The sequence below is a fragment of the Carassius auratus genome, chromosome 15 (genome assembly GCF_003368295.1).
Source record: "Carassius auratus strain Wakin chromosome 15, ASM336829v1, whole genome shotgun sequence".
Taxonomy (NCBI): Eukaryota; Metazoa; Chordata; class Actinopteri; order Cypriniformes; family Cyprinidae; genus Carassius; species Carassius auratus.
The window spans coordinates 9,805,963-9,823,763 of NC_039257.1; the positions used below are offsets into that span (position 1 = coordinate 9,805,963).

Below are 17,801 nucleotides of genomic sequence, written 5' to 3' on the forward strand. Positions count from 1 at the left end.
AATATAGACAGTTCTGCTTATAATTTTTATATTTAAAATGATTAAAAAATTATATTTTTATACAATGCATATTTTAATATAATGCACGAGTTCACTGAAAGTACTTTCCCAGTTCTCACCAATTATCACAGATCACCAAGGTCACATCAACCAAGATGATTATGAAACATCCTTTGCCAGTATGACAGCTCTGTAAAATACACATGTTCATCTCAAGAGCAAAACCAGAGTGAAATGAAGGAGGACGAAAGATGATGTTTAAAAACTCTATTTTGAAAAAAAAAAAGTTTGAAGTCCATTTTACCACCAGAAAAAAAAATTCACATATTATATAGGGAACTCTGACATTGTTTGTGCACCAAGAATGACAATACCTAAAAATAAAAAGAGAAAAGAAAAGAACCAGTATGAAGCATTTTATACTTCACAACAACGCAGGCCTGTCAGTAGCAGTTCCAAACAGAAGTTCAAGAGGATTAGTCCAAAACAAGTGTGTCAGGTATGGGGGAACATCAAGATGTATCAGAATACCAGCAGTGAGCACAATTTTCATGCTCTTATTTTATTCCACCTTTAAAATATTTTTTTTAAACTATCTACATGATGAAAAAAAGGAAGTGATGGTAACAGAAATGTAAAAAATTTAGTGCAAGATTAATTAGAAACCTGTTAGGCTTAAAATAAGTCAACAGCAGAATATGGGCAATCCATTAGGTTCAATGCAGAGATGATCTGAAACAGTGACTGAGAAAAAGATTACAGCCATATTAATATACAATGTACCCTTTTGCACTACTTTTGGAAAATTGGAAACAAAACAAAAAACGCAGCTCATTATCTTACCACACAAGAGATCACTCTCTGATCGGCCATGGGAATGTAATTAATTCAGAAAACAGAGAAGTCATTTCTGCAAGTTATTCAACACATTCCATGAATCATTCTTTTGAGAAAGTCATGCATTACGCCATTTTGCTCACATCCATTCACACTTCCGATCAAATAAGGCTTGTGGTGTCCTCTTTATGAACAGTCAATAGTCATAAACATTAGCAGATGAATCAAAATAAAAAAAATGTGTGGTTGGTCACAAATCAAGTAGCATACTGTGGAGAGTGTGTTGTTTCAGTTCTGCATTCAGGCAGTTTTTGTTTGTTTGTAGGAACGCTAGCCTCAACTGTTGTTTCACTGCACGGAGGATGATAAACAACTATCTACAATACCTATGCACACTATTCTCTCAATTTTATTATCTATTCATTTAAATGCTTGTGCATACTTTGCTCCAATACCTGATTGTCATTATTTTTGTTGAAAAAGTAACAGTTTCCATATGTGAAGAAAATTTTAAAAAGACATTTTACTGGTGGAAAAAAACAAACAAACAGACAAATTCTAGTAGTGTTTTTATATTATGTCTGTCAATAATGGTCATTAATTTTCCTTCATGTCTACAATAAGAGTTATTGTTGCAGTGTTACAGTTTAGGCCCTCATTAAAAGAAAATGATTTTTTTTTTAAACTCAAAATATATACAACAGCTACCGCTTCTAGAATTAATCTCTACAATTCATCTTCAATTTGTAAATAACCAAATGTAAATGTGACCTCAATCTTCTCACAAGCGTGCATTCACTGGATTCTCATTAATCATCAGCTAGTGTTCACATGTAGAGTCACTACATGAATCGGATACATTTTTAAATGACCTTTTAATGCGTTTCTTCAATTTTGTCATTGTTCCTGGATCTTTGTGACTGAGCAAGGAAAGATAAAGTCTTAAAGGGAAAGTTAACCCAAAACAGAAAATTCTGTCATCATCGCCCTCACGCCGTTTCAAACCTATAAGACTTTCTTTCTACTATAAAATGCCATTTAAAAAAAATGTCCAAAACAACACTAAAGAAGAAAGAACGCTATACAGGTAATGATGGTGAATAAATGACATCGGGATAAACGATTCTTTAATGTGCTGTAGTGTACTCAGACTAATTATTATTATAAACTTCAGTATTTCAAACAATCTTTGGTGGTTCCACTACTCCTCTCTTAATCCACAACGTCATGGTGCTCTTACAACAAAATGTTGTAATGTACATGACCAATTACAAGAGTACTATAGCCTATATTTTAGTGTGTGGGATCAATCGCGATCTATATGGTCAACTTCCTTTGAACAAGCTCTCATAAAGTAGAGCATTCGTAACGCTCAGCTATACATTCGTATAGTTCAACATCTCTCAGACAAAACCAACCACAATGAGTCCTTCAGAGAAAGGCCACGATACTTCAAAGACGCAAGCTACTTAGCTAGAGGATTTGTGTGCACACGAAAGGACTGGCTGCCCTACATTAAAAACAACTCATGCTAATGTGGTGCAGCGCCGTGGTGAAAGTTTTGAAAGAGAAAAAAAAAAAAACCTACATCCAACCCTTCCCCCCTTTATTATATAAAAATGAGGAACAATGAATCAAAAGGAGGAAGTTTCATATTGGAGTGCACCTCAATCTCAGAACGGTTTAAAACATCACTCTGGTACTCAAAACGCAATATAAAAACCAATATAACGCTCTACTTTCATTAAAACAAAATTAAAAATGGTCTGAAAAAAGAAAAAAAACACCTCCAGTGTTTACCATTGCTTAGTGTTGTAACAGGAGCCTAGAGTTTCATCTTTCTTTCCTTTTTTTCTTTTTCTTAAGTAAAATGTTTTCTTCAGTAGTTGTTTTCCTGTTAAAAATGCATTGAGTAGTGTGGTAATGGTGCAAAAGATGAAGTGCAGGGGAAAAAAGCATAAGGTTTGGAACAAATCCATAAAATTGTTGCTTTACACTGAGGGCAGATTAGAATCTCCAAGTGGTTCATTTTCATAATGTCTAAACCTCATTAACTCAGTTCACCCAAAGGCATGATCTTAGAGATCAAGCATGAAACCAACTAGATAACACATTATGTGTTCCTGAATTAGCCAGAGAGGAGAACCTCTTCTAGCAGAACACTGTGAAGGATCTAATCATTCTATAGTGTAATAAAAACAGTGGTAAAAATGTTTGGGGGAAAAACCCTCTTAATGTCCATAGCATCAATGGACTTTTCTCCTAAAAGTCTTGACTTGCACAATCATTTCAGATGTTTAAACTGCAGAGTATGGACTCTTATGGGTCTTTTCTTTGAGCTCAGAGGGCCTGACAGATCCCATCCCGATTTCTCTTCTCAACTCGTGCGATTTTGTCTCATGAGGGGAACAATGCAAGAGGGAGGGCCCGCTTTACTCAGGAAGGGATGCTTAAGCAGCTCTTGAGCTGTGGCCCTCTGGGCAGGATCTCGCACGAGCATCCTGTCCAAGAATCCCTTGAGAAGCGGCGAGACCTGTGGATACAGAATAATACTGTAAACAACAGTGCCAAATGGGCTTAATCTGCTCAGTACACATTGGTTTAAACATTAATCTGTTTCTTCCCACATGGTTAAGCAAAAGGACATGGATGTACCTTGTGAAGGTTTTTTAGCTTGGGTGGCAAATTGTCTCGGATCATCTTCATGGCCTTAAGCGGAGGCTCATTGAAGTACGGCGGCTCTCCATCCACCATTTCAATTACCATAATTCCAAGTGACCAAATATCCACCTGTAGAAACAGTTTGAAATGTGTGAGCTACAGTGCTGTCAGAAGTAACACAACATAAGTAATAAATGGGGGATGTGACTTGCCTCTGGTCCATATGGGAGTCTTGAGATGAGCTCAGGGGCCATCCAGTAGGGAGTTCCTACAAGAGACTTCCTGCGCTGCACGTCTTTTGAGACCTGGGCACAAAAGCCAAAGTCTGACAGCTTCACCTGCAAATGAAAACAGAAATAAAACTTAGATGTTTTGTATATTTTTTTTTTCATTGGTTGGGATTACCTTGATATGCATCTACAGGTCATTATTCCTCTTAAGGGGTTAAATACACTCCTGGTGTTTTTTCAGAGTTGTTTGATTAATATTAACAACATACGGGACAACAGAGGTTCTGAGATGCATAAAGTCAAACCATTAATACTTCACCAAGATGGCATTTTAATCAAAAAGCGCATGTGATTATTCTTATGCACAGTATGATCACTGGCAGTGCGAGTGCTCTTCACAGATCATGTGTACAAGCGCACATGCAACAGTTCGAAAGCATCTATCTGCCAGTCAGATCATTATCAAACAGAGTCAGAACGTAGTATTGTTTCACTATCATTTTGGTACCAAAGTACCAGTGCATTTGATATCCTTAATGCAAATAGAAATATTAATTCATGACATTTATAAATGTGTAAATAATCATCTGCTGGTTAATGTTTTAATTCTCATCATGCTCTAAAACATTCAGTTAAATGAAGTTAAGAGTGAACTAAAGAGCGTGTGAAAGTGAAAAAAGGCCTGTTTGTACCACAAATAATTGCTTAATTAGCTTCAATAAAGCTTGTCAAATTTTCAGTGAAAGCTTTTGCAATACTTGCTTGACTAACTACACAAGAAGTTATGCCCTCTGGGATATTGCATGAGATAGTGTCAGAAACAAGCAAGAGGAAATGAAACATGTAAGGTCAAACACACATACATAGACAATCTACCCCTGCCGAGAAACAGCTGAGGGTGGTTGCAAGAACTTCCCCATTTCAACCACAGACACAATGAAGTACAGACCCCTTCTAACAAACCACTGCCTATTTCTGTACCATCCAAAAAAGATACAGGCTTGGTATAATGTCCGGAATTGCAAGATTATATCTCTGTAAATGCATGAAGAAGCATGGGTCTAAAATATGAATCTACCAGTGTCTGAGGTCTCTTAATGTTATATTATTGTTGTTTAATGGCTTGGTCAACAATTTAATTCTGCTTAGTACACTGCTGACTTATGACACATTTACATCCTCTTCTCACATGAGTGGACATGCAGGTTCAAGAACACAGAAGAACAGGTCTGCCAAAAACCCGTTTAAACATCAATGCTGAGGTTCTCAGAAAATAACACCACAACGGCAGTAAACAGGGCCGTTTTCTGAACTCATAACACAAGTCAAAACATGACCTGTAAGGATGCAGCTCTGCAGACAGTAGGCCCAATGAACTAATTACATCAATGTAATTTAAGTAGATTTTTCTTTTAAAGGCGGAGAGGGACTTACCCTGCCATCATGGGTGAGAAGAATAGAATCACTTTTAATGTCTCTGTGAATGACTCCCTGGGAGTGAAGGACCGAGAGAGCTTTCAGAACAGACAGACACACGGTGGCAATCTGCTCCTCATTCATCCTAAACAAAGTTAAGTTAAATAATGGAAATGTTAAACATTGAACGAAATCTTTCAAGGCTGATAAAATGATCAAACAGACTAAAAGAATTGGCAAACAGGACTGCTGTGATACCCTGCCACCTAGTGGTACTGCACTGATGCCCAGGAACAGGTGAATGGGCTTTAAACGTAAATGCCTTTCACATTTGTATTGAAGAATTAAATATTTGTAGAATTTTATAAGCAAATGCATTTTTTTCTGTCAAAGACAACAGAATTATTTAATTCCTAAAATGTCTGGTCTTATGGTTGATCGTATGTTCATTTTAGAGTCTTATTAGGTGTGCTGAAAAATAAAATACTGATAAAAATTTTTTATATGTGAATTAAAAAAAAATATTTTAGACGTTTTTTTTTTAATGTGCAGATAAATAAAAGAAAATAGATATAAAAATAAAAACAAAACTAATACAAGGAGTCATTGTAAACAGAATCTGAAAGTACATTTAATTAAGAACAATAGTGAGAGTAACTGAAAAACAATTAATGATTGGACTTCTAAGAAACACCTGCCTGGTATGTGTGACTATGTCAGTCAAAGCTCCACCCTCAAGGAACTCCATGACAACCCAGAGTTCATCGCCTACTAAGTAACTGTTGTACATCTCCACCACGTTCTCATGGTGATAGTCCCTCATGATCACCACCTTAGAAACAAGAAACAAAGACAGCAGAATGTTTCTATTTAAAAATCTCATTAAGTGGATGAGTAAAGATTTTGTGGGAGGAAAATCAACCAGCAGTAAAAATGTTCACACAGTTCTAGTGCTGTGCAATAGGACTATTTATCAGATGGACATTATAAAAAGTGTATCGTTTCATATTATGCTCCATCGTTTATTTAGTGCTGTCCAAAAATACATAGTTTTCAGTAATACTTTATCATCATTTGGATGTCTGCAATTTTACACTCCACCACGGGGCGTGAAGGGGAGACAGAACCAGGAGGAGAACGACCAGCCAGGACAAAACGAGGATTTCCTTCCTAAACAAGGAACTACATCTGTAGCATGACATATGTTTTTAAGCACTGCAGTTAAAATAAAAATGTAACCTGCTGAAACACACAGAGGAGCGCACATTTTTTTGCTGAACGATTATATAAACACACTTATATGCATCAGAATCCCCATCTTTGTAAGTATCCTCATAAACACAGTGATTTAGTTCTTAAGAGAGGGTAAACAGCTGAAAGAAAATGCATATGTAACAGTATATTGGATCCAGACTTCAGTCTTAAAGGGGAAGCTGTCTAATATTCGTCCTGTCTGCCATTCATATAAATTAGGGGAACGACGAGGCAGGGTTCACAAGAACAAGATGAGACAAGAGATTTTGACTTTTTTCTTTTTCTTTCTCTCTCTCTCTTTTTTTTTTTTTAAGAAATCCTCAATGATAAAATATATAGGGAATTTATTCAACAGAAAAACATAAAATGTAAAAAAAATGCAAGTGCATTTTGAATTCAACTTGTACTTTATGAAATTCAACATTTATTTTAATTAATTTTATGCATTAATAAACATGTTAACACTGCAGAAGGTTTTGCCACAAACTCAACTTACAAGTAATTGCACGAACATTATAAATAACGGAAAATATCGTGAAAGATTGTGGTCATATCACCCACCCCTACACAATACCATCATGTACAATCTACAAACTGAGTTTCACTGAAGAAGCATTTTGTTTTTTCTGTCGCTGACTGGAATTTCAGCATTGACCTTTCTGAACAACCAATTATAACACTAATCTCCTGTGGATTGCACCCACCTCGTTAAACAGCAATTCTCGTCGCTGTTGTTTTCGCAGATCCATCTTCTTCACAGCCACCAGCTTGCCTGTGGTCTTCACTGTAGCAATGCAAACAATGCCGGTGGAACCTTCCCCGATCTTGATGTAGTGGTCCAGATAAGTGCGAGGGTCCCCAGGGTCAACCACCATCTGCAGGGCAGCACGGAACTGCTCGTGGGACACCCGCTGCGGCTCCCTTTGAGGTGAGTGCGTCTGCTGTGGCGGTGCAGCTGGGCCTGGCGGTTTTGGTGCTGGCGGTCTCTGCTGACTGTGAGGGGGCTCGGGACCTAAGGCCGGGTGGGAGGCGTGATGCTGTGGCTCTGCTCTGTGCTGCCCCTGAGAAGCACTTTTACTGCCACTGTTTCCTCCCCGGACTGCCCCAGTAGAAGGACCGTTGTGGTGGGAAGGCTCATGAGACTTTACTGGTTTTAAATCCTGCATAAACATAAATAGGAGTGTATTTTGAATAATAACTAAAGAATATATTATGATAAAATATATTTCAATTAAATTATACATACATACATACATACATACAAACACACACACATATAAGTTCTGTCAAATGATTGATTGTGGTTGATCTCATCCAAAATAAAAGTTTGTTTACAAAATACATGTAGGTGTACTGTGTATATTTATTATGTATATAAATACACACACATACAGTATATATTTTAAAAATATTTACATGTATATACATTTACATATATCATTATTTTATATTATATATAAAAATATATAATCTATAAACATCATTTTCTTATATATATATATATATATATACACACACACACACACACACACACACACACACACACATATATATATATATATATATATATATATATAAAAACATTTTCTCATATATTTTCTTAATTTGTATTCATAAATATAACATAGTACACAACTTTGTATATTATCATTTAAAATATAATTTAGCATGTTTTATTATATAATATTTTCCTATATAAAGGTAAAATTGTTTAAAAGTAAATTGTAAAAAAGTTTTTATATTATACATTTTAGATTATAAATTATGCTATATACACATTCATTTTTATTTTAAAAGTATTATTTTTCATATTTAATACAAATGTACATATATCATATGTAATACAAAGTTAAATTAAGTTTAATTTATAATATGAATACATTATACTAAATAAAAACACTTAGCAGCCCAGCCCTATTATACACAAATAATATATATATATATATATATATATATATATATATATATATATATATATATATATATATATATATATATATATATATTTTTTTTTTTTTTTTTTTTTAATGTTTTTATTGAACTTTTTATAAAACAAAACAACATACACATCGCATTTACTTAAAATATTAATACTTAAAGGGGTGGTTGACTTTTTTTCTAGGCTTGATTGTGTTTATGGGGTGCAGTCTAATGTGTTAATGCTTCGCTTATATATAAAAATAAAAAAAAGCATTATTTTTCAAATGATTTACCTTTATTCTACACAGCTCTGTCCCTAGTCTTCTAAATGCACTTATCATTTCCAGCTTTTATAAAGCACCTCCCTCAGAAATATGCGTGAATCCATTAAAGTCAGATTAATATTTTAATAGAATTTTTCATGCAGCCCTATTTTTCTCTTCTCTAGAGCAGCACAACATGGCCTCATCCCCTTTGTTGCATGTTACAGGGTTTATCTGGGTTCTTGACATAAAAAAACCCGGGATGTAGCTCATTGTAGTCCCTACGAGCCATTTTTGTAGGCATTAAACTGCCAGAATTGTAAAAGACTTCGTTTGCATTGAACTTTTACCGCCAAAAATTTGCAGAAAAAGCAACATTACACACTAACTAACGTTAAAAAAGTGAAAATCGCAATCGATCACCCCTTTAAAAAAAATAAATAAATAAAAATAAGGCAGTATATTTAGTTTGATTGCTGTGTACCTGACCACTGGGGCTTCTCCCAGAGTCACTTTCAGATCGTGGGTACGTGTTGAAGGGTCGGCCAGTCTGCTGTGCGGTCTTTATCACTCCCTCTGTAACAGGTAAGTTAGGGGTGCGGATATTTGGCCCAGACAGTGGTCTCTTCTCACGAGGTGATTGTGGGCTGCTGTCCCTCCCAGTGTAGCTAGATTTGGGCCTCTTATCATTGGCCCCCTCTCGCCTTACCACCTGATCATGATAATCACGCGGCTCTCTGTCTCTGTGCTGGGACTGTGGGGCTGGCCCTCCTGACCAGTCGGGCTCTTTGTGTCTGCTGGGCTCCTGACCACGAGGCTGCTGGTGAGGTCGGCCATCCTCTCTGGATGAACGGGCTGTGCGCTGAGAGTGTCTGGGATCAGCACCTGGGTGCTCCTGACGTGGTTTCTCCCTACACAGATTTAAAAAAAAAAAAGTTTAAATGCTGTCAATACTCCCATTGTAGTATTTGGAGACCAAGCGTTTAGTCTGAAATAAGATGTCAGTTGTGCACCTCTCTTTGCCATCTCCGTATCGATCAGGGTGTCTGTATTGAGGGTGTTCTCCGTTCTCATTGCCCCCTCCTGAAGATCCGGAGTCTCGGCGCGGTGGTGGACTGCCTCTCCGCAGGGAGTTCGAGCGGATCACTGACATAGTCTCAAACTCATCAAGAAGCCATGTGAGAGAGCCATCATCGCCGATCTTACGACCTCGTACAATTTCCTGTGCACCACAAACAGGTAATAAGGTATTTATAGAGAATAGATGGCAAAAGACAATAAAATACTGTTGTAACTCAACAACATTTACATACAAAAGTAAAGATCTAGACCAAACAATCATGCTGACCTTGCGTGGGTCTACAGTAGTGATGACTGTGGCGTCGATGAAAGGTTTGGGCCTCTTGGCCGTGTCCTCAATGAGGCTCTGCCATTGGCGCGGAAGCCCCACAAATTTCTGCTCCTGCTCATCAAAATCAGTGTGAACGCGATGCTCAAAGTTGGAGGGGGCCGAGATCTGGACGCGTGACTTTTTCTTCTTGCTGAACATGGCTGCAGCAAAGCATCAAACCTACAAACAGGAAAAGACAAATAGCAGCTTTTGCCATCACAGGAATAATTTACACTTAACATTGTACATACTAGGGATGCACCAATATATCGGCCACCAATATTTATCAGCTGAATTTTCCTCAATTTACAACCATAGGCATATCGCCTATATAAGGGAAAAGATAACAAATCGATGGTTTATTAATTAACTGCGTGAAGACACTGAGCTGTATAATGTCTGTTGCATAATCCCATCACTGCTAAAGACAAAAGATCACACAATATTCTTGACTAAATAGCTTTTGTAACTTTTTATAAATGTAGTGGAACTTTACTGATGTTAAGTTTATTGTGTCCTTTTTCACTCCAAAAAGAAAATAATAATAATAATAAATTACCGTAGAGCTAAACATAACACAGCATGAGAAATGCATATTAAACTCTGACAAACTGACAAGAACTGCATGCTTTCATTAGCCATATAGCTCCGTAGACTAGAAAACCGATCAAAATAAGAGTCCCGCCATAGTAAATGAGATCAAATACAATAATATTTATTTTAATGTATACACAAACAAATTAGAAGATTAATCATAATAAAGTCTATTATAATAAATAAGGATAAATATGCATTTAATTTATACAGTGAATTGTTATTTTACATTTGTTTACTTTTTCTGTACCTGAAAACTTAAACCTAGCTAAAAAGTACTGTTTATTTAATATGTATCTTTGTTCTGTTGTATTTAGGTAGGCCTGCTGAAAGCTAAATTGATACAATCAATGTTCATTAGAAATGATTTGATGCAGCAATAAAACTGATTGTATAATTTAATGCAGGGGGTTTTGAACTTTGCTGATTTAAAACATGTTTAAAATACTATCTAATTTGATGCCAATATTTCAAATAAGAGAGGAAGTGACAAATATCGGAATCCGCCAATAAGTGTTTGTTAAAATCTGTCTCTGCCCCTAAAACCCTATCGGTGCATTGCTAGTAGATACAAAATACATTTGAAAAATTGTTGTGGTAGTGTACATAGATTTATTGGTCTGATTTTTAGTACCCATTTCTTTCTGAGTACAATTAACTAATGACACCACTGTTTGAAGTGACATTTTTTTATTAATATTAGCATTGAATTACATGATGGTTTCACACTTTACAAGCACAGACAAAGAAACAGCAATTATCAAATTCACATTCAAGTATTACTGTTGAATGAAAACTTGAGATCCCAATTAATACTTCATCCACAAAACATGGAACGCACACAAAGGCAGCTGCTGGATTTTAAATGTCAGCTCTTTCACTTCACCTTTCCGAAAAATTAAACAAAAGTCTCTTTATGCAGTACAAAAAGCTGTCCAGCTTTCCATACTTTCCCTTTTCTCTGCCTTTGCCCTGTTCATTCTCCCCATGGGTTTCAGAGACACTCCCAGAAGCCAAATACTGGACTCTGATATGTGTGGGCCGAAACCCCCTCCCATACCTGACAAGCTGAGCCTGGGAAAGCTCAGCTGCTACCTGGGATGATGCGACAGCAAGAGACTTTTTTTTTAAAGTGTGGAAGCATTTGAAGTGTAACCTGATCTTTTGTAAAGATGTCAACATGGGCATAAGGTCAAAGCTTCAGGAGTCTTGGAACCAGTGTGAATGTTTTATGAAGTGCTGATTTCCAACACTGGGGGTAATGAAAATATTGAAGTACTCAAAAGTTGCAGAACTGAAAAATATTCAAACTAGCTTTCGGAAAGAGATATGCATTCAAAAAAAGACTGCACAAGCAGTGCAAAAGGAAAGATTTACAACACAAGGAGGAGCAGCCCTTACTCATAATAGACATTTTGATGAGCAAGTACTTGCACAAACAAGGACTGTGATAAAGGAGGAGCAATGTCAAATACGACACCTCTTGCTAATGCTGCAGCAATTTACTGTGCACCAGTAGCCAAAATGTACCCTCGAGCAACCAGGCGCTGAGGAGCCTTTCAAAGACACAGTGACGATGACAAATCAGTAACTGAATGCTGAAAGAAAGAGTGAACAAAAATAAACAAGCAAATTCAGACACTGATGTTTGAATAATAAATGACTGAATTAATACTTGGCACCATAGAGTTATTAGTAATGACCTTAGTTAATAACATGCATTAATTCTCAGATTTGTGGTTGCATGGATGGTACCATAAAATGTTTATTCTTTGTTCTGGCTATTATGTTTAAGATAATGCATTCATAATGTTTAAAAACCATTAGACAGAGATTTGCAGCAACAACAACAAAAAAACATTAGTATAGTGTAATATATTTTCACAATTTAAAATAACCATTTTCCCTTTTAATATATTTTAAATGCAATTTATTCCTGTGATTCAAATCTAAATTTTCCAAAGTGGTTACTACAGTCCTCAGTATGCTAAAGTGATGATAAAATATAATTTGTCTTTATTTCGCTCCCACTCAAACCTTTCAGCATTTCTGCACCCAAAAATACTTGGCATTATGCTGAGCTGGCAAAATATAAATTGCAAACACTTGTTTGCATTCTCAAGGACTCCTCTCACTCTGACCATGGACTGTTTAACCTCCTGCCCTCTGAGAGGCGTTTCAGGAGCCTCCGGACAAGGACCACAAGATTCAGGAACAGCGGTCTCCTTGCTGAACTCTGCCCTCTGACACCCCTCAACACCCCCCCCCCACACACACCACGCACATAGACTCCCCCCCCCAACACTCTGACTGATTTATTTATTTATTCACAACAAGCAAAAAACAGTAACTTGTTATTACTTGCACTACTGTCTGTTCATCCAGGAACACTGTATAATCCATTTGCACACTGAAATATTTTCGATGCACTTTCCTGTCCATTGCAATACTGTAAATTATGTTTATAGTTCTGCCTATAGTGTACATACACTTTTACATAATCCATCTGTATAGTATGTTCATAGTACACCTATCTGTACATCATTCTAATAGTTTTTAATATCTCTAAATTATGTCCATAATACTATACATATTATAGACCTTTATTCTGTACTTACTGCTTATTGCACTTCTGGTTAGATGATAACTGCAGTTCGTTGCCTTGTACCTACATGTGCAGTGACAAAGTTGAATCTAATCTAATCTTATCTTAAGGAAAAAGGAAGCAATTTCAAACACAGCTTAATTTTAAATGATTGACAGGAAGAGAAAAACCCAGGCTGTTACCCTGCACCTGTGAGATTGTGTATTTGGAACAGGTGATGATGAACTATGAGTGACATGAACAGGTTCTCTAGCAGAGATCTACAGCTATACAGCTGCTCCACACACATACAGAAAGACAAATGCACTTCTTTATTTCTAAGTCTCAGTGTCTTCTCATACAATCAGTGTAGATGAATCACCTTCCCATGAACACTTCCTGTTCTATGATCATTGGTGCAATCAGCCCACAAAAGGTTTGAAATGTTCACAAAAGAGTGCTAAAAAAAAACTAATCAATGAGGCTTTGTGTCTAACATTAAGAAGTGTAAAGCAGTTGAACTCGAACGGTCAAATACTTCCTGGTTGATTCTGGCATTCCAGCCACATACCATTATGCACTGGTGAACAGTGAGAAAGACGTCTCTGTGGTCAACGCTACTGAGATGGTCCCTGGCCAGGAAAACGGTCTCTATGGATTGGCTTTTAATAAGATGGGATACTGTCTGACCCCTCAAAACAGCACAAAATACTTTGTGTATTGAACTTTGAATAGACATGGATCTTTTTATGTTTCATGCCATTCATTAGAAACAAAACACTGAGTCTTCTTTTGAATATTCCAGGTAATGCATGCATAATGCAACAAAAACAACAGCACTTTTCTTGTTGGCCAACAACTGTTATTTGTTACTCATTCTTTGTGCAACAATAAAAGCAGCAGTCTAACTCCAATGTGATAACATCCCACAATGCTTGTGCCACATACAGAAAGTGTTTATGTGCACTTGACTGCAGGTCCAAGCTCGATAGAAGGCTTGCTGATGGAACTGCACATCATCCCACCAAAGACAACAGTACAGTCTTCAGTACAGGGACTCACCAAACACACAGGCTAATTCAACAGTGGCATCACTTTGCTGCTGATGGGCAATTAGGTAATGCACTACTAAACAACTTACATTGAGGCTTCAACAATAACCGATAGTCTCAACTCAGTTACAGTATCCTTGATCATCTTATGGTGAACCAAATGCAGCATTAAACACGTCAAAAACACCATAATTTTCAAACATTAGATAATACCGTTGCTTTTCTACAAGTCCAAAAACTGATCACTTATTACAATAACACATTGTCGTTTATGAAACAACAGCTAAACAAGCACTGATGGGATTTATTATTATTTAAAGTAACACTGCACTATTTTTGAAAATAGGCTCATTTTCCAACTCCCCTAGAGTTAAACAGTTGAGTTTTACCGTTTTCAAATCCATTCAGCCGATCTCCAGGTCTGGCGGTAGCACTATTAGCTTAGCTTAACATAGATCATTGAATCTGATTAAACCGTTAGCATTTGCTCAAACTGATTAGCTGAAATCAAAACAGGGATGATAATAGGTGAGCGCCAGCCAATGAGATTGGTGTTTGCGCATTAGCTCCGCCCAATATTGGAAAACCCTGCAGATCTTAAAAGCTGAAAAAAAAAAGAAATCCAAAAGGAACACCATTATTTTGGAAGGAAACTACAACAAAGAATACAGTGGGGACTAACACACTGGGGAGAAAAATCTTAGAATTTATTAGCCATTGACTAATATTAGACATCATTTAGTCACCAGAATGAAGATTTAGTCACATATGCGATTGATTTACTCACAATGTAGAGGGTTGCATAAGTACCATGCAACATTTAATACCACACATTTGCTTGAAACAAAGCTCTAACTGAATTAATAGTGACATATTTAAACACTGCCTTTGAAAAACAAGCATGGAAGTAGCATGGAAGATTGCACATTATGAGTGACCATGTCCAGCACTGAAGTATTTAAGGAATGTTTGGAGTGCCCGGTACAGACTGCACCCCTGTCTGAATCTCCCATCACACCTCCTCGAAGCACACATATCCTGACAAACCCACAGCTGCTGGAAGTACAGGCACAAAGAAAGAGATACTACAACCAATGAGGAACAGGTACGAGAAAGGCATGAGATACACTAACTGACAACTCCATCACCTATTGAGTAACTTGTGAGAATGTCTTATCACTCTTTATAGTAGTTCATCAACACAAAGATAAAGGCAGCATTCCAATATTTCATGTCGCACACACAATCACAGATAAACTAAAAGTTAGTCTCAACTATTAGTTAGGAAAGAGCACATTTAATCCTATAAAAACCCACCTTATCATACTTGTTATGCCTATGAATTATCGAAACGATCAACACTTTGCTGAAAAACCTGTTGTACACAATCTACTGCATGCCTTCTGTCGTCTAATAGTTGATTACTTTTAGCATGCAGAAGGCCTTTTAAGATAATAATGGTACCTTTTATAATCTCCATCTTTTTTGCAGTGAAATCTTTAATGCTATTCATAAAGTACACAAAAACATTTATACTGCAAGTTAGATCAAGATGAACACTTACTTGACTAAAGCAGTTCGGGTTTACTTGATTATACATAATTTTGCAGATAATCATGTTCAAATGTGAGTATCAAATATGATACATCAGGCTTTTGTGGAACGTTTCTCTCTCAATCATCATTGTACTGCATTGCATAATATTATACGGTTTGCCCACCCACACAATAAAAACTTCAGAGCTTTGATAATAAAACTAAACATTCTACATTATCTTAATAGGACAAACTATTGGGAGATATAGTGACAACTAATACAGGTATGTGTACATGCATTTTATGCAAGTAGCCTGCTATACCGTTATGAAGACCTCACTGATTTACATTACAAGCTTTTGGAATAGTAAGGTTTTTTTTCCCCCACACCAGTAGCAGTAATTGTACCAAACTGCATGTCATTTGTCAATTTTGTTCTATGAATGAATTGTTTTCCCCCTCCTTGAGTATGTACTTCATATTCTCACTACGCCATACATTCCTGATGCCTCACGATACAAAACATAAACCCCTTGCAAACTTGTATTATGCGGTCATGCTTTAGTTAAGGTCAAACAAGCTTACTTACGCTGAATAGGTTTATAAATGATTAAAACAAATGCTTCACAGCACTTAGAAGAGGAAGCTAATCTGTTAGATGATGTAAAGTATGACTCCCATCATGCCATACACACAATGAATCAACCAGAATCGATATTACAGGTGCAATCACACTGCCCAAGCAGATACTAAACACGAAACGACCGCATTACACAGCTAAAGGTAATGTGATCTTTATCATGAGGTTTTACGTAAAACAAATTAAAAAGTCCCTACTGTATGGACAGTATCAACATCACAACATCAGTAACGTTAAAAAATTGCTCCCACATTTTGAGGAATTAACAAGCTCGAACAGAAGAGCGAGTCTAATTAATTTGAGTCATTCGGGTTAACGTTACTTATTTGGTGTTATGTCACTGGCTCTAATGCATTAACACTTTATCTTAACTTTTAAGTAGTTTAAGACGCATTCTAACACTGATATAATGAATAATTTCAACCTTTCATGATAGCAATTCAGAAGCACCTATCGTTGATCCGAGTCTGAGTGAAAAAAGGGGATGGAATATTTACAAATTTAGCTACCGTAAATCATTCCCGTCGAAACATGATAACACATGTAAACTTAAATGACATTAAAAACAGAGTAACTTTATAGTTAGTATCTTTCATGATTCAAATTAATGTTTTGACACTGAGCAGCCTAAGCTACTTAGCTAGCTGTATGAAGAATTAGCTAAATTAGCACGACGAACAAACTCACCAAAACTTACGTTACAGGCTAACACAAAAACAACCTGCGCTGGCATACAAACAACTCGCGTTGGTAATACATATCGCTTTAAAGACGTCCTACCTGTAGTGAGAAGTGTGACCGTAGAGAAATAAACTTCATGGGGTAGGTGAAGTTTATTGTGTGTAAAGTTAGCTTAAGCGAGCTAAGTCCGCGTATATCAGTCACAGAACCCCGCACGAGCGCGCTGCTCGTGCTCTCTGCGCCATAATCACGCTCAACCTTCATCCGGGGAACTGACCGTCGCGCACTGCCCCCAGACTGCATACTCACAATGTGTGCATCATGAATTATACAGTAAAATATATTACACATCACTGTAATCATGTCACAATAATCATTTTAGTAGTAAATCTTCGAATAACATAAGCATAATAATAACTAACATAATGCACTATTTTACCGAAATTTGTATATGTGTGGGTAATTACTTCGTTGAACAAAATGTCTTTGGTATAATTGTTAAGAGACTACATGTTATAATTTTTAAATTAAAAAAAAAAAAAAAAAAAAAATATATATATATATATATATATATATATATATATATATATATATAAAAAGTAGAATAATAGTAATATAATAATTAAATTATATATGAAGTTGAATTGACATTATTATTATTATTTAGCTATATTTATACTTCAGTGTGTTAAAAATTGGTGCAGCATATCACCAATAAAACAATGCTGACACTGAAGAACAAAT

General features: G+C 36.3%; 1 protein-coding gene across 1 annotated transcript; it reads right to left on the bottom strand.

The window, feature by feature from the left end:
* Nucleotides 1–528: 528 nt before the first annotated feature.
* On the bottom strand, nucleotides 529–17,341 carry LOC113115011 (serine/threonine-protein kinase PAK 4-like). Its single transcript, XM_026282199.1, has 10 exons — nucleotides 17,157–17,341; nucleotides 9,930–10,151; nucleotides 9,595–9,803; nucleotides 9,066–9,492; nucleotides 7,103–7,558; nucleotides 5,843–5,976; nucleotides 5,163–5,289; nucleotides 3,711–3,836; nucleotides 3,493–3,627; nucleotides 529–3,370 (listed from the first exon to the last, which is right to left on the bottom strand). Exons 2-10 carry the CDS (start codon nucleotides 10,128–10,130, stop codon nucleotides 3,215–3,217), a joined length of 1,971 nt encoding a protein of 656 aa, XP_026137984.1. The 5' UTR covers nucleotides 10,131–10,151; nucleotides 17,157–17,341; the 3' UTR covers nucleotides 529–3,214.
* Nucleotides 17,342–17,801: the final 460 nt, after the last annotated feature.

Excerpts from the sequence above, each read along its gene's own strand:
- LOC113115011 (XM_026282199.1), bottom strand. The coding sequence starts at position 10,130 with ATGTTCAGCAAGAAGAAAAAGTCACGCGTCCAGATCTCGGCCCCCTCC. Across the intron at positions 7,559-9,065 it reads GGAGAAGCCCCAGTGGTCAG|GATTTAAAACCAGTAAAGTC; the intron begins GTACACAGCAAT and ends ATGTTTATGCAG. Across the intron at positions 3,371-3,492 it reads AGCTAAAAAACCTTCACAAG|GTCTCGCCGCTTCTCAAGGG; the intron begins GTACATCCATGT and ends CTGTATCCACAG.